At 21.9% G+C, this 20885-nt stretch overlaps 9 protein-coding genes across 9 annotated transcripts in view; 4 read left to right on the forward strand and 5 right to left on the reverse strand.

The window, feature by feature from the left end:
• DDB_G0273091 (zinc/iron permease) overlaps positions 1–299 on the forward strand; it is a gene marked incomplete at both ends in the record, with an annotated part of 1214 nt that extends 915 nt beyond the window's left edge. The window contains one exon of the mRNA XM_639637.1: positions 1–299. This exon is cut by the window's left edge and continues 93 nt beyond it. Within this exon, the coding sequence (XP_644729.1) occupies positions 1–299 (299 nt within the window).
• A 1645-nt stretch (positions 300–1944) lies between these two features.
• Positions 1945–2212, forward strand: DDB_G0273181 (hypothetical protein; the record flags this gene model as incomplete). The annotated part of the gene is made up of 2 exons (XM_639638.1): positions 1945–1957; positions 2034–2212. 2 exons carry the CDS (start codon positions 1945–1947, stop codon positions 2210–2212), a joined length of 192 nt encoding a protein of 63 aa, XP_644730.1.
• Positions 2213–2460: 248 nt separating this feature from the next.
• ndkC-1 (nucleoside diphosphate kinase) lies at positions 2461–3194 on the reverse strand (the record flags this gene model as incomplete). The annotated part of the gene is made up of 3 exons (XM_639639.1): positions 2461–2602; positions 2724–3001; positions 3147–3194. The coding sequence occupies 3 exons, from the start codon at positions 3192–3194 to the stop codon at positions 2461–2463; spliced, it is 468 nt and encodes a 155-aa protein (XP_644731.1).
• Positions 3195–3518: 324 nt separating this feature from the next.
• coq10-1 (hypothetical protein) lies at positions 3519–4221 on the reverse strand (the record flags this gene model as incomplete). Its single annotated transcript, XM_639640.1, has 2 exons — positions 3519–3951; positions 4037–4221. The coding sequence occupies 2 exons, from the start codon at positions 4219–4221 to the stop codon at positions 3519–3521; spliced, it is 618 nt and encodes a 205-aa protein (XP_644732.1).
• Positions 4222–4589: 368 nt separating this feature from the next.
• DDB_G0273087 (hypothetical protein) lies at positions 4590–10920 on the reverse strand (the record flags this gene model as incomplete). The annotated part of the gene is made up of 9 exons (XM_639641.1): positions 4590–7246; positions 7375–7650; positions 7814–8116; positions 8199–8495; positions 8588–8869; positions 9063–9307; positions 9894–10033; positions 10114–10261; positions 10913–10920. The coding sequence occupies 9 exons, from the start codon at positions 10918–10920 to the stop codon at positions 4590–4592; spliced, it is 4356 nt and encodes a 1451-aa protein (XP_644733.1).
• Positions 10921–11628: 708 nt separating this feature from the next.
• On the forward strand, positions 11629–11853 carry DDB_G0273183 (hypothetical protein; the record flags this gene model as incomplete). Its single annotated transcript, XM_639642.1, has 1 exon — positions 11629–11853. The coding sequence occupies one exon, from the start codon at positions 11629–11631 to the stop codon at positions 11851–11853; it is 225 nt and encodes a 74-aa protein (XP_644734.1).
• Positions 11854–12259: 406 nt separating this feature from the next.
• DDB_G0273341 (hypothetical protein) lies at positions 12260–12441 on the forward strand (the record flags this gene model as incomplete). Its single annotated transcript, XM_639643.1, has 2 exons — positions 12260–12299; positions 12323–12441. 2 exons carry the CDS (start codon positions 12260–12262, stop codon positions 12439–12441), a joined length of 159 nt encoding a protein of 52 aa, XP_644735.1.
• A 456-nt stretch (positions 12442–12897) lies between these two features.
• Positions 12898–18648, reverse strand: DDB_G0273285 (hypothetical protein; the record flags this gene model as incomplete). Its single annotated transcript, XM_639644.1, has 1 exon — positions 12898–18648. The coding sequence occupies one exon, from the start codon at positions 18646–18648 to the stop codon at positions 12898–12900; it is 5751 nt and encodes a 1916-aa protein (XP_644736.1).
• A 33-nt stretch (positions 18649–18681) lies between these two features.
• On the reverse strand, positions 18682–20318 carry DDB_G0273287 (hypothetical protein; the record flags this gene model as incomplete). Its single annotated transcript, XM_639645.1, has 6 exons — positions 18682–18701; positions 18764–18995; positions 19078–19377; positions 19454–19699; positions 19807–19905; positions 19998–20318. The coding sequence occupies 6 exons, from the start codon at positions 20316–20318 to the stop codon at positions 18682–18684; spliced, it is 1218 nt and encodes a 405-aa protein (XP_644737.1).
• Positions 20319–20885: the final 567 nt, after the last annotated feature.

A 20885-nucleotide genomic window follows, 5' to 3' on the forward strand; every position in this document is an offset into this window, starting at 1 on the left:
AAGCTTTGTTGACTGCAATTTTCTCTTTTTCAGCTCCAGTTGGTATTGCGATTGGTGTTGGTGTTGCCTCAACACTCAATGTAAATGGTGCAACCTATTTAATTGTTCAAGGTGTTTTCGATAGTGTTTGCGCTGGTATTTTACTTTACATTGGTTTTTCTTTAATGATCAAGGATTTCCCAGAAGATATGGAACAATTATGTAAAGGTAAAAAATTTGAATATTTATTACGTGCTGGTTTATTTATCGGTCTTTGGCTTGGCGCAGCTATGATGGCTTTTATAGGAAAATATTTGTAAAAAAAAAAAAAAAAAAAAAAAAAAAAAGTTTATTTTAAATTTAGTTTTAGGTAGGACAAAAACTAAAAAAAAAAAAAAAAGAAAATATTAAAAAATAAAAAAGAAAATGTAAAAAAATTAAAAAATTGTAAAGAATTAAGAAGTAATAATGATCATATATTTCTGGATTTTTAAAATTTTAAAAAAATAAAAAAATAAAAAAATAAAAATCCAAGTTTTAAAAATAATAAAGTTTTAAGTTATTATTATATAACTCCAATTTGTTTTACAAATTTTATAACCACTATTTTTTAAAGAAAATGAAAAATCAGATTATTAAAATCTTTATAAAAAACTCAGGGAATTATGATTTTTAATAATAATATAATTTTTTTTTTTTTTTTTTTTTTTTTTTTTTGATAATAAAGAAAAGTTATTTTAAATAAATTATTGAAAGTTAAATTTTTTTAAAGGAATTTTTTTTAATTTTTTTTTTCTTCTTTAACTATTTATTTATTTTTATTTTATTTAATAAAAATATTCATTAATTTGTCTGTTTAATTTTAAAAAAATAAAAAATCGGTTTGTATACAGGGTGTGTTTGAATACAAATATCAAAACTGGCAATTACTTGGATTTTCTTTTTTTATACAAAAACGGATTTTGTAAACGAAGATAATTATACAAAGGTTACCCTGAAATAATAAATTAATTTATATTTATTTGTTTTTATTTGATGATATATCTTGATACAGTGAAAATGACAGTAAATCTATTTAAAATTCAAAAGTGGTAAAGTTTGAGACTGTGTAGGTGTTAATTTAACTATTTTTGTTAATGTGAGTAGTGGGTTATTTTTTTTGTGTGTTTAAAAAATAATACTAATAATTTTTTTTTTTTTTTCTATATTTAAAAAAATAAAGGAAAATACAATAGTAATAAGTGTGGTGGTGGTGGATAAAAATTAAAAATAAAAAAAATAATAATAATAAAATTAAATCAATACACAAACACACACACAACTATGTTATTCTTTGACTCTTTTAGCTACAAAAAAAAAAAAAAAAAAAAAAAAACTACTTAAAAATATTTATAACTTAAATAATAAATCAGAAATATTAATAATTTTTTATTCCATTAACCGTTAAGTGGTTTTTTTGTATATGAATTTATTTATTTTTATATTTATTTTTCATTTTTATGATAAAAATATCAATCTCTACACATTTTTGTTTTAATTATTATTTTTTTTTTTGTGTTTGTATTTTTTTTTGTATTGCCAAGTAAAGTAGGGGGTTACTCCAAGTTTAAAAAATGTTACAAGTAAAAAAAAAAAAAAAAAAAAAAAGTTTCCACATGTGAATTTTCTTAGTGGAGTAAAACTACAACTTCTTTTTATAAAATCAAAAATATAAATAACTTTTCTAAAAAGAGCATCAGTTAAAATTATTAGTATTTTTTTTTTTTTTTTTTTTTTTAAAATCTACAACTTTTTTTTTACCTTTTTAAAGGGATTTTTTTTTTTTTTTTTTCCAATTATTTAAACAATAAGTTCAATCTTATAAATCAATCTAAGTATTTTTTTTAGAAAAAAAAAAAAAAAAATTTATATATATAAATAATAGTTATCTTTTAAAATAAATCAAAAAAAAAAAAAAAAAAAAAAATGTCTCTTTTTAGTAAGTATACATTATATATTAATATATATCTTTCGAGTCAATTTCTAATTATTTTTTTTTTTTTTTTTTTTAATAGATAACTTAAAATCAATCAGTTCATTTTCCAACTCAATCGATAAAATAAATACTACAAATAAAATGAATAATAATTATTCACCAAATACAAATAGTACTTTTATAGTAAGAGATAAATATGAATCAAAACAAGATTTTAATGACCGTGTCCTTTATGATAGTTTATATCCATATTATTAAAAATAATAATAAAAAAAAAAATAAAAATAAAAATAAAAAAAAATAAAAATAAAAAAGGATAAATTAAAATAAAGTATTTGTTTGATGTTTCATTTTTTTTTTTTTTTTTTTTTTGAAAAAAAAAGATATGTTAATTAAATGTTTAGTATAAAAATAATTATTGATCGCACACTCAAAATAATAAATCGGAATTTTTTTTTTTTTTTTTTTTTTTTTACATTAAATGATTTAGAATTTAGCTAAATTATTTATTCGTATAAATTTGGGTTTGGTTTAACTTCAGTTAATAATTCTTCTGGTTTGAACCATAAAGCAATTTCTCTGTTGGCAGATTCAACTGAATCAGAACCGTGGATGATGTTTCTACCAACATCAACACCGAAATCACCACTTTATTTTTGTTATTGTTATTTTTTTTATTTTTTTTAAAAAAAGGTATTACAAGTTAGTAAAATTGTGCACAACAATAATAATAATAATATAAATAAAATAAAAATAAATTGATAATTACCGAATTGAACCTGGGGCTGAGGCTAATGGGTTGGTAACACCGATCATTAAACGGGCAGAGGCAACAACACCTTTACCTTCGAAGACCATAGCAACGACTGGACCAGAGGTAATGAATGAGACTAAACCACCGAAGAATGGTCTTTCTTTGTGTTCAGCATAGTGAGATTCAGCTAAGTCTTTGGTTGGAACTAATTGTTTTAAACCAACTAAAACGAAACCTTTCTTTTCGTATCTGGCGATGATTTCACCAACTAAACCACGAGCAACACCGTCTGGCTATGAATTAATAAAATAAAAATAAAAAAAAAAAAATAAAAATAAAAATAAAAATAAAAATAAAATTTTATTAGTAAATTAAAATAAATATGTGCTAAAAAAAAAAAAAATAAAATAAAATGTAAAAATAAAATAAAAAACTTACTTTAACAGCAAGGAAAGTTCTTTCTTTGTTTACTTTATTTGTGGACATTTTAATCTTATTAGGTTATGGTAACAAAAAGAAAAAAAAAAAAAAATGAAAAAAAAAAAAAAAAAAAAATTCGACACCAAAAAAAATTAACAAAAAAAAAAAAATAAAAAAAAAAAGTAAAAAATAAAAATTAAAAAAAAATGAAAATTTATTGATACCCGAACGAACTGCAAAAAAAAAAAAAAAAAAAAAAAAAGAAAAAAATGGGGTTCACGAACTTAAAAATAGAATTCGCTAAAAAAAATAAAATAAAATAAAATAAATAAAATTTTTTTAAAAAAAAAAGGGTGTGTTATTTTTTATTTATTTATTTATTTATTTATTTTATTTTTTGAAAGAATTTGAACTACCATATAATTCATCACAACGTTTATCGAAAGAATTAATCATTACATCTAAAGAAGAGGCAAAGAAATTTTCCATTAAAGTTGCATAGAATGGTGATTTGAATTGATATATTAATTTACAATGAGCAATGGTGGTATTTGGAGTTTGACCTTGTTTAAAACTCCAAGTATTAATTAATTTATGAAATAGTGGTGTATCAGTTGCAGTGGATTCAATGAATTTGTTCTCTTTATATACAACTTTACTAACATAACTTTCTTTAATCGTACCTTGTCCAACTTCTAATTCAGCTTCAAAATGATTTTTATCTTTTTCTCTTTTCAATATTGTTGAATTTAAACAAAATGGTAAAAATTCTTTATAATCTTCAACTTTTATAATAACACTATAAACTTGGTTAACTGGATACCTATTATTTATTAAATGTTATAACATTTCATATTAATATAACTAATATTATTCATATATATTATTCATGATGAATGATAGATTACTTTAATTCTTTAGTCATTTCTTTTGTAACTATTTTTGTGGTTGGTTGATTATGTGTATCACTTGCATCGTTGCTACCAAATAATTTATTGAAAAAGTATCTATCTCCATATCCAATATTATTATTGCAACCACTTTTAAGGATTGACTTTGTTTTTGGTATAACTAAATTTGAATATTTTATCATTTTAAAAAAAATAAAAAATAAAAAAATAAAAAATAAAAAAATAAAAAATAAATTAAAATAAAAAAATAAATTAAAAAAAAAAAAAAAAAAAAAAAAAAAAAAAAATTTGTTTTTAATAATTTTTATTTTCAATTCCTTTTCGAGATAACCAATCAAATTGTTTCATTTAATTTTGAATGCAAATATTCTAATTTACCAGAAATTGGTTAAAATTTTTTTTTTTTGTTTTAAGTTTATGATAATTTACTTTTTTTTTTTGGTAATTTAATAAAAAAAAAAAAAAAAATCTAAAAATAGTTTTAGTGATTGATTATAGTGAAAAATTTTCCTATAATCGATAGTTTTTTTTATTTTATTTATTTTTATATCTAATTTAAAGCTCCTAATTTCTTTGACATTGAAACAGCAAATTTTTTGTTTTTCTTTGTTTTGTGAACAGAGTAAACAATACTAACAACAATTACAGTTGCAAAACCTGCAGCACCAATAGCAATACCAGCGATTTGACCTTTTGTTAAACCAGATTTCTTTGAACATATTGAATTTTCACTTGATTGTGATGCCGCATTTTGGTCGATTAAAAGTGAAAAATCAGGATCAATCGATACAGATTCACTATAATGTGGAATTATTATACCAATATAGGATTGTTGAGCATGTGTATTTGATTCAATTGTATTCATTGAATCATCAAGTAAAACATTGTCAACGCTAACTACAAGATCATCAACGATAGCTCTTTTTAAAAATCTACCGTAAACGGAATGATCATCAATTTGTAATTTAATAAAGTTTGAATCGTCACCATTTGTGGTATCACCAAATGATTTTGAGGAACATACATCATCATTGCTATTATCACCTGTGGAAAGTAATGTTGCAGACATTACCAATTGGAGTTGATTTAATGCTGATGAGAATGGGTAATTTGTAATATCAACATTGAATTTAATTGATGATGGATTCATTGTTAATTGTTGACCTGCGAATGTAACGCTTGAAGTTTTTGAAAACCATTGCATTGTTGTTGTAACATTAACTTTTTCATCTTTACCTTCAATTGAAATTGTTGTATCGTATCTACTAGTATTTGAGTTTATTTCTTTAAATGACCATGTATTTAATGGAATGGTTTTGATTGGATTACCATTGAAATCTAATTCTCTTAATGAAACAATTGAAATTAATGATTTGTAAATAATTTGTGGTGGTAAGTTTGGATTACCGCCAGTGGTCGTAGAAGAACCACCACCATTATCACCTGGAATTGGAATTTCTATTGATGGATTACTTCCATTAATTATTGGTGGTATAACTTCTAAGAGTTTTGAACTACAATCTTTACCATAATATGGAGTTATACAAACACAACCATTCTTTGTACAAACACCTTGATTTTCTCCACCACATTCTGGGTTACCTAAACATTTTTGAGGTGGATTTGTTGGAATTGGTGATTTTGTTGGAGGTTGAGTTGGAGGTTTAGTTGGAGGTTGAGTTGGAACTGGGTCAGTGTAGTTGAAAAAGTATAGTTCTGGTGTAATTGTAATAATGTTTGATTTTTTGACTGGTTGTAATGAATTTAAAAGTTGAACTGTGAATGATTGATTTGTTGGTTTGATACCTGTAATTACTAAGGCACTATTGTATCTATTACCTGTAATTGGTTGAGATACTAATTGGGAATCATAGTAAACAATATTAACAGTATCTATTGAAGAGAAACCTCTACCCTGTAACAATATATCACCTCCTTGATTTGTTATACCTGTTGAAGATTTTATAATTGGAATATCCATTGAAAATTGATCAGTTGTAATAAACCATGCAGTTGAACCCATAGATTTAAGTAAATCACTTGAATAGCCTGAATAATAGCCACCATTATTAATGAAACCATAAACTGAAACTGTAAATCCGAGTGGATAACCAAAGCCAACTGGTATTTCAACTGTACATGAATATTCTGCATCTGTTGATGTTCTTGATTCAATTTTTGAAATGCATTCTACTGAACCTAAATTTTCATCAATTAAATAAATAGCTGGAAATTGGTTATTCTTTAAACCACTATCTAAATCTTGTGCTTTGAAATTAAAAGTAATTGATCTATCTTGAGAACCAACATCAATATTTGTTTTTGATGCTGTAAAACTAATTAAAGTTGGTGGAGATGTATCTAATGCTGTGCTACAATTTGTGCTATCTACTGAAAGTGTCAATGATTCATATGGTAAAAGGTAAAATGGATTGACAACTGAAACAATGCTAAGAGGACTTAGAACTCTTTCATTATCAAGCACAGCCATATAATTATTTACATTACCAAATGTATCGCCAAGATAAGCATTGACTATAATATAATCTTGAGCAATACAACCATAGTTATTTAAATTATCTTGTAATGGTATTGAAATTAAATAATCTGCTTTCCATTTATCTCCACTTCCTCTAACAGCTGTTGAAGGTGAAATTGAAAAATTATATACTGACGAATCTAAACTACCTTTAACAGTTACAAAACCATTTAAAAATCCATTAATTTCATCTTCAATTGTTAATAACCAACCAACATTTGATGTTCCAAAATCTGATTGCGATTTTTTAACTATTTTTGTAACTATTGGACCTACAATATCAATATTCTCTGAAATTATATTTAATTGATATTTATCTGGTAATGCTGTGTTTATGAGTGTATTATATTTGGCAAATGTTAAAGTCCAATCCAACACACCTGGTACTATATTTGCTGGCATTTTAAACATTACACTAAATCTACTATTTGATTCATCCCATTTTGCAAATTTATAATTAGGGCTGTACTTTAAGGAATAATCTGTTTGTGCATTATTATCTTTTAATGTTTTTGGTTCAGATAATGAAAAACCAATTGCTAAATTTTTATAATTTTCAATATTATCAAATGTAAAATACATTATATTATCTACACTTTGATTTGTAACATGGACATTATTAAATAAGAATGAAATATTTTTTAAATCTTTATAATAATTTACTGTATCTATTTTTACAAAAAAAAAAAAAAAAAAAAAAAAAAAAAAAAGAAATAAAATTTAAAAATTAATATTTTAAACCATTTCTTTTTAAATTTACATCTTAATAGTATATATTAATATATTTATAACTTACTATTTAATTGAATTCCAGGTAAAATCATAATTTGATCAGGATTGGTAATTGAAAATGGATATAATGGGGTATAAGTTGTTTTTAAATCCAATTCATTAATAAGTGAAACTGCATTTTGGGTATCAATTCCCAAGTTTACTCCATCATGCACATATTCCCAAGCACCATTTAAATTATTACCTGATACTAAATTTTGAGATCCAAATCTTAAATAAACACCATCTATAATATGATCGATATATTTAACACCTACATCATCTTGAGCTTTAAAAATGACTAAAAATGAAAATTGGAAAATATTAATCCTTTCAACAGATGTAATCTTTCCTAGACTTCCATTGACTAATTATTTTTTTTTTTTAAAAAAAAAAAAAAAAAAAAAAAACTCTGTTAGTTAATTTTTAATAAAAAAGAAACAAAAGTATTAATTATATCATACCAATTTTATAAAAATCTTTATTTACTTCAACAAATGATGAACCACAGTTCCAAGAAAAACTTTGTTGAAATGATTTAGGTGAAATAGGAGTGGAAATACTCATTTGATTATTATCATTGTTACCATTAATAAATCCAAATGGGAAATCATAAATAAAACCAGAATCAAATATTTGTTTGAAATTACAAGTCAAAGTTTTAAAATCATATCTGGAAAAACCATTAAACTTTACAGTTATAAAATTTGATGTTGTGGTATTATCAAGGCTAACGGTTGGTGTACCCAATGGATTTGAAGTTGTTACTAATAGATAGTTTGTATGGTTTATTAGTTTAAAATCATAAGAATATTAAAATTTAAAATTTAAAAATATTAAAAAACTTACTTTGGAAATTAAATGTTGAATTGAAATCATTCTTGAATGAGTTATCCTCCTTTTGGGAATAAAAATTAAAATTTTGTTCTCCAAACAAAAGTGGCATTGGGTTAACGAAATATTTAACCTTACCTTTTACACCAGATATTGGTTTAGGAGTAAAGTAGAACGGACTACTTTCAAAAGAATAAACTGGTCTTTGAATTGATGAATTTGATGTGAATTCAATTCCAGTACCATACAAAGCATTGTATCGAAGGTCTCTCCACTTGTATTCTTGAATATCAGTTATTGAAATAATTGGATCTTTTATAATAAAAAAATTTGATTGTTAATATTAATATTATTATTATTTTTTTTATTTTTTTAATATATATATTGATTTATATTAAACTTACCTAAAAGATTAAATGGTACTGAAACTTTTAAAACTTGATTACTTGTAAATTTTAAATCAATATCCCATATATTTGAATTTGGTGCAATTTTTAAATAATAATTTTCACTATATAAAATTCGGTATTGAGAGTTTCCCATTCTATTTAATGTCGCAAAATCACTCTCAGGCATTGTACTTTCATCTGGTACTCCATTTAATCTTACAATTGATGAATATTTATAAACATCATTCCAAGTAACCTCTTGAATAATATCTATTGTTACTAATGATACTTCAACCTCTATTTAAATTTTATTTTGAAATGTAGAATTTAAAAAAGATATTAATAAAAAAAAATAAAAAAAAAAGGATAAAAATTTAATTAAAAAAAAATAAAAAATAAATAATAATAAAAAAAATTATTTGTTTAAAAAATAAAATAAAATAAATGAAAAAAAAAAATAAAAATAAATGAAAAAAAATAAAATAATTACCTTTGCAAATATAACTAACATTTAAATATCCATTGTTTTGATTACCATCATTAACTGTAAAAATAATATTTTTTGTTTCCCCAATGTTTAAATACTCAAAATGGCTATAAAGACTAAAATCACTGGTTGAAGTTAAAAAAAAACTAGCTGGAAATAAATTATCTATATTGGATTGTTGAGTAGAATTATTTACTAAAATATAATGATAAACACCACAAACGCTTTGTGTCAAATATTGAGGGTAACTTATTAATAGATTATTTGGAGTAATATCTGTTAATATAAATTGCGATTTAATAAATCCAAAATTTATTAATAATATATAAAAAAATAAATAAAAAAATTTCATTTTTTAAAAATAATTTATTTTATATTTATTTTTCTATTTATTTATTTTTCTATTTATTTTCTATTTAATGATAATTTTTTTTTTTTTTTTTTTTTTTTCGTAGGAAAGAAGTTGAAAAAAAAAAAAGAAGTAAATAAAAGATATTTTTTCGAGCTCGAAAAAACCCAGCTAAAGATATTTTTTCAAATTGAAAATCTTTACTATTTCTTTTATTTTATTAATTTCTTTCACACAAAATTCGTTGCTTTATCTAGATTAATTAATTAGATTGCATTTTTTTTTTTTATTTATTTAATTTTATTTTTTTTTATTTTTTTTTTTTTTTTTTTGTTTTAAAAGAATCAGTTATTTGGAAAAATTGTAATTTTTTAAAAAAAAAAAAAAAAAAAAAAAAAATAAACGAAAGATATTTTTAAAAAACGCGTCCTGTATCCAATTTTCCTGATATTTTTTAATTTTTTCTTATTTTTTTTTTTATTTACTAAAGGCTTCTAATTTCCTTGCATTTTTTGTTTTTCTTTGTTTTGTGAACAGAGTAAACAATACTAACAACAATTACAGTTGCAAAGCAAACAGAACCAATTGTAATACCAGCGATTTGACCTTTTGTTAAACCAGATTTCTTTGAACATATTGAATTTTCACTTGATTGTGATGCCGCATTTTGGTCGATTAAAAGTGAAAATCAGGATCAATCGATACAGATTCACTATAATGTGGAATTATTATACCAATATAGGATTGTTGAGCATGTGTATTTGATTCAATTGTATTCATTGAATCAATTGTATTCATTGAATCATCAAGTAAAATATTATCAACACTAACTACAAGATCATCAACGATGGCCCTCTTTTTAAAAATCTACTGTAAACTGAATGATCATCAATTTGTAATTTAATAAAGTTTGAATCATCAAGCAAATTTTTATTTAGGAATTTCAAAAATATTTCTCTAAAGGATTTCTTATCAAACCTCATTGAAAATTTCAGCACTAAAGTGTTAAAAAAAAAAAGAGGCAACCAACTAGCACATAATTACTTTTTAACTTTTATTTTTATTTTATATGCAGATTATAAAATAAAAATAAAAGTCCCCTTAAGTTTTTGCCAACCAAATCCAAAAAAACAAATTGTTTATATATGGTGAAAATAAAATAAAATTACAATTTTTAAAAAAAAAAAAAAAATAAAATTAATATGCAAGTGAGTCGAATGTAAAACAGACCTAAATTTAATTTAACCTTTGGTTAATTTTACAATTTTAATTTTTTTTTTTTTGTTGTATTTGTGATTTAATTTTTTTTTATTTTTTTTATATTTTATTAAATAATAGGAATTTATTTTAAAATTATTTAGATTTCTAATTTCCAATCAATTCTTGTTTTGTGTGGGTGAAAATAAAATTATAAAAAAAAAAAAAAAAAAAAAAAAAAAAATTTAAATAATGTGGTGTGTGGGATTTAAATTAACTAAATTTAATTTTACGTTGCCTTACGCACACCAACATTTTAATGCATTGACTAAACATATATTAAATATTAATTAAAATTACAATTTAAATTTTTTTTTTTTTTATTATTTTTTATAATTTTTTTAATTTTATATAATTATAATAATAATAATAATAATAATAATAATAATAATAATAATAATAATAATAATAATAATAATAATAATAATAATAATAATAATAATAATAATAATAATAATAATAATAATAGGATTTGCTTTTAAATAAAATAAACAAATAACTTTTTATTTTATTTTTTCTGAATTTTGAAATTTCTTTTGATTTTTGTACAAATATAAGTAAATTATTTTTATTTACAATTAATTTGTTATTTTTAAAAAAAAAAAACATTTTAATTTAAATGAATTTAATATATAAAGTGGTGATAGAATAGACTGAATATAATAATTTTTCGGGAATAACTTTACATTAATAACCGAATCTCCCAAATTTAATATTTTAAATTCAATTTTAATTAATATACTTTAATTAAAATCAATTTTAATTAATATATTCTAAAAATGGAAATTTAAATTAATTTTTTTATTTTATATAAAAAAGGATACTATTTTTTTTTTTTTTATTTTATTATAAAATACAAATATATTTTAAAAAGGTAAAAAATAAATATATCATAAACTTTAAATATATATATTAATAGTTTTTTAAAAAAAAAGATAAAAAATAAAAAAAATAAAAAAAATCATGTTAAAAATTTTAATAGCAATTTTAGTGGTGATCTCATTGTTTTCAAATGTAAATGCAATAGATATAGGAGATTATCAAAATGAAGCCCAGTGTGCCATAGGTTGTGTTAAAAATGCACCAAATTATTCATATGAATGTGCAAACTGGAGTTTCCCATCATGTAGAGATTTATTAAAAAAATGTGCAATAGAATGCGCAGAAGCTTATGAAAATGCCAGATAATTAAAATTATGAAAAAAATGGGCTGGTCACAAGGTTTTGTTTAAAAAAATGGACTTAATGTCTGATAACAAAGTTTGTTTAAAAAATAAAACAAATAAACATTAATAAAAAAAAACCAAAAAAACATAACAATTTTTTAATTTTATTAAATTGTTTAAAATGTATTCAAAAAATATAAAGAAAACATTTAATCTTTGTATTAGTTTAAAAGTTTTTGGTATGAGAAAATGTGAATATATATTTTATGATTATGAAAAAATTAAAACCAAAATGAACGAGATTTTTTTATTTATTTATTTTTTATTTTTAATTATTTTGTTTTTTTTTTTTTTTATTTTTATTTTTATTATTTTAAAATCATATTATCAAGTATCTATAATTTTATTCATAAAATTAGTAATTCAATATGTCAACAACTAGTAATGGTAATGATAATCCAGAAGCAGGTATGGAAATGATTTAAATATAGATATTACTCAAAATCTTGAAATAAATGCAAATCAACCACGACAGAAAACAAATGATATAGTAAACCAATTTCCAACATATACACCATCATTACAACATCAACCTCACAAATTATTTTAAAGTCAATAACAAATACATTAAGAAAACAATAAACACTGTTGTAGCCAACCAACAAATGTTTTAAGATTGTGACCCATATTATTCAAAGGATTGTACTAACTTATAAGATGCAAAATTTATTGTTCAAATCATTACAATGTTTATATTTCACAATCTATTAAATAAAACAAAAATATAAAAAAATTTAAAACAATTGTTTTATAATTGTTTAATTTTATTATTATTATCATTATTTTTTTTCCCCAAAAAATTATTTTAATATTTTTATATTTAGTATTTGGAATTTATTTATCTCTGTTCTTCCAATTTTTTTCATTATTTAATTAATTATCAAAAAATTGTCTAAAATGATACATTATTTATTTATATATCAAAACAAACAGTGTTTTTTTTTTTTTTTTATTTAATACTATTTTAAAATTTTTATTTATTATTTTATTTTAAATTTATAATTTATTATTTTGTTAAATCTTGTAATTTTTTCAATAATAAATCAATGAGAGTTGATTTTTTATCGATTTGGTTTAAAATGACGTCAGATAATTTACCACCTAATTGATTAACTTCACGTTCAAAAATGGATTGTTTTAAACGTTTAAGGAATACTTCAATCTCTTGTGGAGATAATTCATTTGATGGTGTTTGATTAATTTGTTGTTGAATTTGTTGTTGTCTTTGTTGTTGTTGTTGTAAAAGTTGTTGATGTTGATGTGGAGTTGCATAATTTGTTGAATAAGGTGTTGAATTTATTGGAATTTGTGATACCTGAGCTGATGGTGTATTATTTTGTTGACCTTTAAAGTAAGAGAAAACTGATGATAACATACCACCACTATTTTGATTTGTTTTTGAAGATAAAAATGCTGATTCATTATTCTTTTTAATGTTTGAGGTAGTTGTTGAAGCATTTAAATCTGTAATCTTTAAATTTGAACCACCTTGTTGTTGTTGTTGTTGTTGTTGTTGTGTTGTTGGATAATAAGCACTACTAGCTAAAGTTGGACTTATGGTGCCTCCAATTGCACTACTATAGAAATTATTATTTGAATTTTGGAATAACAAATATAAAGAATTACAAAAGTAGAAAGAATGAGAAACAATCAATAACAATAGGATTTCAATATTTTCATGGATGATAGAGATTTGAGTTTCAATATCAATGATTTTCTCTTTCAAAATATTTTCAACCATATGATTTCTTTGAGTTGGGCCAAATGCAGGATAATCTTCACCAGTTTGTAAGATCTCTTGATATTGATAGTTGGTTAATTGATCATAGGATTGTAATAATTTGAAACATTGACTTAAATCCACCTTATAGAATGAATATTGAAGAATATTATCAACCAATATATTAATAGCTAAATCAATTGATGGTAAAATATTAACTCCATTATTTCCATTATTATTATTATTATTACCATTATTATTATTATTATTTCCATTGATAATACTATTATTCACTCCAAAGCCACCAAATATACTATTCTTATTTTGATTATTATTATCATTATTATTATTATTATTTTTATTATTAAATTTATAACTATTATTATTAATTATATTATCATCATCATTATCCATATCACTATTCATACTATTATTATTATAATTATTGTTGCTATTATTATTATTGTTATTATTAATATTATTATTATTACTATTATTACGATTAGTTGATCTTAAACTTGAAAATGATTGGAATTGTTGATAAATATTTAAATTTGAATTAAAACAAACGAAACCAAAATTTGAATCTTGAACAATTGAAACTTTTCTGCAATATAATAATAAATCATGAATGATTGAAGTGATAGTTTCTTTAATTAAAATTTGGAATTGATTCTTTCTCTTTGATTTCTTACCATTGATGCTACCATTATTATTATTATTATTATTGTTATTATTATTTGAGTTTTTACTTGTTAAACCAATATTAACACCACCAATATTAATATCATCAGGAATATTCTTAAATTGATTTTCAATTGAACTCTTTGGTAAATAACTAAAATCAATTTTCTCGGTTAATAATTCTTCATCAATATTTTCAGGTTTAACCAATTCAATGATTTGTTTTGAATTTACTGAATATTTAACTAATAAATTAATTAAACAATAATGGAATCTATTAAATTGTGTTCTATTATGGCTACTTGTAGTTGAAGTTGAAGAAGAGGTGGTAGTTGATTTTTTAAAGAATAAACTTGAAACTTTTGAAAATAAGAAACAAGTTAATTTTAAAACTTTTAAGCTTGATAAAGTTGGATGACTAAAACTACTTTGATCTGATAAAATAATGATGAATAAATCTGAATGATTTGAAAGGAAATCAAATAATTCTTGATAAATTTCATTTCTATCACTACCAATTAAAACTGTACCACCAACATTGTTATTATTATTAATATTACCATTATTCTTTGAAGTATTATTACAATAACAACATAATGAAGCGAATAATTGTAAAATTGGTAAAAGTATCTCTATAAATTTACCAAAGATTTTATCGGTTGGAATATAATTTAAAAATGGTGATTTAACAAAACTACCAATTACATTATTATTCATTAAGAGGTGAACACCATCCATTTGTTGAGAAATCTTTAAGAGTAAGGACATTTGTGATTTATAGACATGTAAATCCTTTGGATCAATGTTTTCCCAATTATCTGATAAATATTTTGAACAAGTATCATTGATCATATTGATGATGAATCCTTTGTTTTGTAAAAACATTAATGATCTATGTCCACAAAGATTGTCAATTGATAAAATACTTTGCATACAACTTATAGCGGTAATTCTCCAACCTCTACTAAATGAATTACAATCACTCGATAAGATTCTAATAAATTTATCTTCAATTTTACTAATGATTAAACCAATATTTAAATTACCATATCCTTGTTCTTTATCTTGATTATTTTTATTTTTACTTTTATTATTCATTTCAACGACATTATTAATTGAGGTTGATAAAGGTGATAATGATGGAGTTGTTGGAGTTGTAGCTGATAAATCCAAATATTGAATTAAACAAGTATAACTAATACCTCTTATTGCTTGATGTGGTGATTTTAAAACAGTTTGTAATAATCCTTCAAAGATTGATTTCATCTTTTGTTCAATTACATTTGAATCTGTGCTATTGGTAGTGAGTGAAGAATTGATAAATAATTGATAACTATCTTTTTTCAATTTCAATGTGAATAAAATGGTTAAAATTGTATAACCAATTGATAATGTTGATTCAATTGGATTACGTTCATTTGAGAAATCAATAACTATTCTTTGTAATAATGATAATAATAATGATTCATCCAATGTATCAATTTCAATTGTATTTTGAGCTAAAGAAATATTAATAAATGATTTCCAACCATCTAATGCTTTTAATTTACTATTATATAATTGAATACTTGAATTAATTAAACAACATTCTTCTAATTCTCTTTCAATTTCAAATTCATTTGAAAATCTATTAAAATCATTCTTTAAAACCTCTCTAATTTTAATAATATCTAATAATTGACTTGTACCACCATTAGTAATATTATTATTATTATTATTATTATTATTATTATTATTATTATTATTATTATTATTATTATTATTATTATTGTTATTATTGTTATTATTATTATTGTTATTATTATTATTATTATTATTATTTGAATTTAAATTATTAATATTAATATTTGTTGTAAAATATTCAATTAAATTTGGATACATTGAAAATATTCTTGGTCTATTAATTTCAGGTAATTGAAATTCAATTGTATTATAGAGTGATAAGATATTAATTGGTGAAATACCCATGATTAAACCATTATTAATTGTACCATTAAGACCACCAATACCACCATTCATTGAAGGTTGATTTAAGTTCATCAATGATGGAAAGATTAAACGAGTTAAGAATTGTTTCATTTCGATTGAATAAGAATTTTGAATTGAAATGGAACAAGTCTTGAAAACCCATGACATTGAAGAGATCAATGCTTCAGTTCTTCTCTCTGATGAACCATTGATTGTAATTGCATTTCTTAATATTAATAAACTATCATGATAATAGTTTGGAAATTCCTCTTGAATATATTTGATCATTGGTTTCCAAGTGATTGGATCACTTGACATTTTCCAAATGATTTCATGATAACAATCGACCAAATGTGGATATCTCTCTACGAATTGTGAATTCATAACATTCTTTATGATCAAAGTTAAACATGATTTACTATTTGGTATGAAATCCTTTGAAAGATCTAAATTTGATGAACAACCCAATAGGAAATGAGCCAATGTATATCTTCCACTACTAATATTTGAAAGACATAACATAATCAATTGAGCTATTGTCCATTGTACGGAATTACTTGCATATCTAATGAATGAAATGGTTTGATCATAGTTTGTACCAGAGAAATCCTCGAAATTGGATTCATTGAATTCCATCATCTTTATAAACTTGGAAAGTATTAAATTTGGATCACTATCCAAGAAAACCGTTGAAATTTGATGAGTATAACATTCGAAACTATAGATTAATCTAATTGCACGTAATGAAATAGCTGGTAATTCATGGTCAATCAATTTGGCAATTGACACAATTGGTCTGCTATAATCCATATTTGATAAATTAACAACTAAACTCTTTGCATTTTCAATATCGTAAACTGTATTATCAGAGATTAACAATAACAAATCTAAACATTTCAATACTAATAAATTAAAATCATCATTATCTTGTTGTTGTAATTGTTGGAATACTAAATTTAAAATTACTCTTGATGAATCTTGATTATAACCTTGTTGTTGTTGTTGCTGTTGTTGTTGAATTTGTTGTTGAATTAATATTGATTGATCATTTGAATAATCAATTATCTTTATAATATTCTCTAATGTTGTTTTTTTACTTTGTTGTTGTTGTTGTTGTTGCTGTTGATATTTATTTTGCTGTTGTTGTTGTTGTTGATACAAATTACTAGATAAAGAAGAACGATTTAATTCAATATATAATTGATAACATGGATGTTGTTTATCAATTTGAAAATTTTGAATTGATTGATTGAATTGAATGATTGAGAATTCAAATATTTTCATCAAAGTTAAAGCAAATTTCCATTTTTCATCCAAAGTATTAAATGATTTTATATTTAATAAATTGAATAAATCCATACAACTATCTAAATAGGATTTGAGTTTCAAAGATTCTTGATAATGATTACTCTTATCGAATAGGAATGATGATTGTTGAATCAATTGTAATAACAACTCTAATGATTGTTGAGTGAAAGATAATTCATTTAGCCCACCAATTGCACTAAGACCACTATTGAATAGATTGGTTTCATTTATTAATCTCCAAATATCAGCTACATAAATTGGATATTGAGAATATGATGTAATCACTGATAATGCACTAGATTTTAATTTTGAATCAACTTGTGATACTGCAAATTGAAATGCTAATGAAATCAATGGTCCAATCTTTAAAAATACATTTCCAACTGCCATTGAAGATTCAACCAATCTTGAAATCAATTGGAAAATACTTGAAAGTGCATCACTATCTTTCTCTGATAATAATAATTGTGTAATCTTTACAGGTGATGTTGTATTTGCTGTATTTGAACTTGTTGTTGAATTTGGTGTATTTGGTGTATTTTGTTGTTGAGGTTGTTGTTGAGGTTGTTGTTGTTGTCCTACACTTTGTTGCATTGACGATTGTTGTCCTTGGTATTGCATTGTTGGTTGGAATTGTTGATATGGTGTATTTGGTATTTGTTGGTTATTATAACCTTGTTGTTGTTGTTGTTGCTGCTGATGTTGTTGGTGTTGTTGTGGAGTTGATGAAATTTGTTGAGTTGTAGTCGTTGATGAATTCATTTGATTCGATTGAATTGATTGACTAAATTCAATACTATTTAAAGCATGAGCATAGGATGAAAAATTTTGGAATAATTTTGCCCATGTAAATTGCGCACTACCTTGAGCAAAGAAATTGAAAACTTCATTTGTATTACATCTAGCTAATGACCCCATTAATTTAAATGATGAAATGATTAAATCATCATGAATTCTAAACCAAAGATTTTGAAAATAATTAATTTGTTCACAAATTCTCCAAAATTCAATTGAACTATTATTATGATTATCAAATATATTTGACATTACTAAATTAAATGAATTTATAAATTCCATATCTTATTTTATTTTTTTTTAAAATAAAAAATATTAATATAAAATGTCTTTTTCTTTTTAAATTTAGAAAATAAAAAAATAAAAAAATAAAAAATAAAAAAATAAAAATACATACTAGTTGGGTGACTTGATAAATTTGATAAAAATCTACAAGATAAAATATTTATAAATGAACCAAATAGGATATTTAAAGGTGACAATTGATATTCTTGTGTTTGAACTGCTTGTAAAAGGAATTTATATGAATCATTTTCAGGGGTAATACGATTATTATTATTATTACTATTACTATTACTATTACTATTACTATTACTATTACTATTACTATTATTATTTTCTTTTGCAATCTATTAAAAAAAAGAAAAAAAAAAATTGTTAATTAATAATAACTTAAAATATTTTTTTTAAAAAAAAAAAAAAATTACATACTAAAATTATATTAAAAATTGCATATAATGAAGATTTAATTGGATGTTGGTTATCAATTTGTTTAATTTCATTTTCAATTGAATCAGTTGAACTAATTTCATTAAAAGTATATCTTTTTTCAATTGCATTAAATACTTGACTATTTTTAACATTATCAAAAACTGCAAAAATTGTGAAATATAATGTAAACATAATTTCAAATAATGATTTCTTTAAAATTGAATCTTCCCTCTTTTCTTTCTCAATTACTTGATTTAAAACTCTGATATATAATTTAATAATATCTTCTTTAATTGTAAACTAATAATATTTAAATTTTAAATTTTAAAATTAATATCTTTTTTTTTTTAAAAAAAAAAAATAAATTAATACTTACTTGAATTGAAATTAAAAATAAACATTCAACAATTTGAATACATTCTTTTACTCTAAAACAACATTCTAATGGATTTACAGTACCATTCATATCTTTAACTTTCTCTTCTAATGTTTTAATTAAAATTGTTACTATATTCTTATCATTAGTTTGCTCTGAAATTAATTCACCAATAAATGATTGTAATATATCATGTTTCATCTTTGAATGATTAATATCATTAACAGAATCTCTACTTTGTAATGTCTACAATATATATTGATAAAATAAAAAATAAAAAAAACTAATTAGTAAAAGTAATTAATTAATTAATTAATTTTTTTTTTTTTTTTTTTTTTTATTATAAAATTTACATGTAATATTTCTCTTAAAAATTGTAAATAGCATGATCTATTTTGGTAAATAAATTTTTCTGATAATTCAATTAATTCTTTTTCATCTCTTGTGGTACTCTTTTTTTTTTTTTTTTTTTTTAATAATATAAAAACTAAATTAGTAAATTTATAAATATTATTTTTTTTTATTTTTTAATAATATTACATACATGATCAACTACTGAATATAAAATTCTGCAAGCTAAATATTCATCAATATTAAATCTATCAGATATTTGAAATGCAATTGCAATGAATGGATCTGCTACAGTACCAATGAAACCATTATCTAATGGGAATGACTTTTTTTGAGTGATTTCTTTACGAATTCCAACTGAATCATTTCCTTTTTGTTTAAATGAAATGAATTTTTTAGAATCTGTGAAATTTGATTTTTGTGATTGTAAATATTTTAATAATGAACCTGATTCTTCAGTTCTTATATTATAATTTAATTTTTGAATTGGATTATCAAATATTTCTTCATCCATTTTTTTATTTTATATTTATATATGATTTGATTTGATTTGATTTGATTTGATTTGATTTGATTTGATTTGATTTGATTTTTTCGTTTAAAAATCTATATGAATATGAAATAATGAAAGAAGGGTGTTTTTTATTTGTGCTTGTTAAATTTAAAATTTATGTAAAACACCCTTTATCATACAAGTTTGATGATCATCAAAAATGAAAAATGAAAAAAAAAAAAAATAAAAAAAAAAAATGAATTTTTTCAAAAAATAAAAAAAAAAAAAAAAAAAAAAAAAAAAGCCGCTCTTTTGTCGAAAAATTAAATAAAAAAATATAAAAAAATTATAAAAAAAAAAAAATAAACAAATAAAAAAAAAAAAAAATTACTATATTTATCTAAACACACTTTATTGAATGAATCTCAAAAAAATGCCCACCTCAAAGTACATAAATTTTAAAAATAATATCAATGATTGTGTTTCAATGAATAATCATATCTGTTTTAAAAATGATATTTTTCAAAAAAAAAAAAAAAAAACAAAAAAAAAAAAATAATAATAATAATCATTTTTATTTTATTAATT

Source organism: Dictyostelium discoideum (genome assembly GCF_000004695.1).
Source record: "Dictyostelium discoideum AX4 chromosome 2 chromosome, whole genome shotgun sequence".
Taxonomy (NCBI): domain Eukaryota; phylum Evosea; class Eumycetozoa; order Dictyosteliales; family Dictyosteliaceae; genus Dictyostelium; species Dictyostelium discoideum.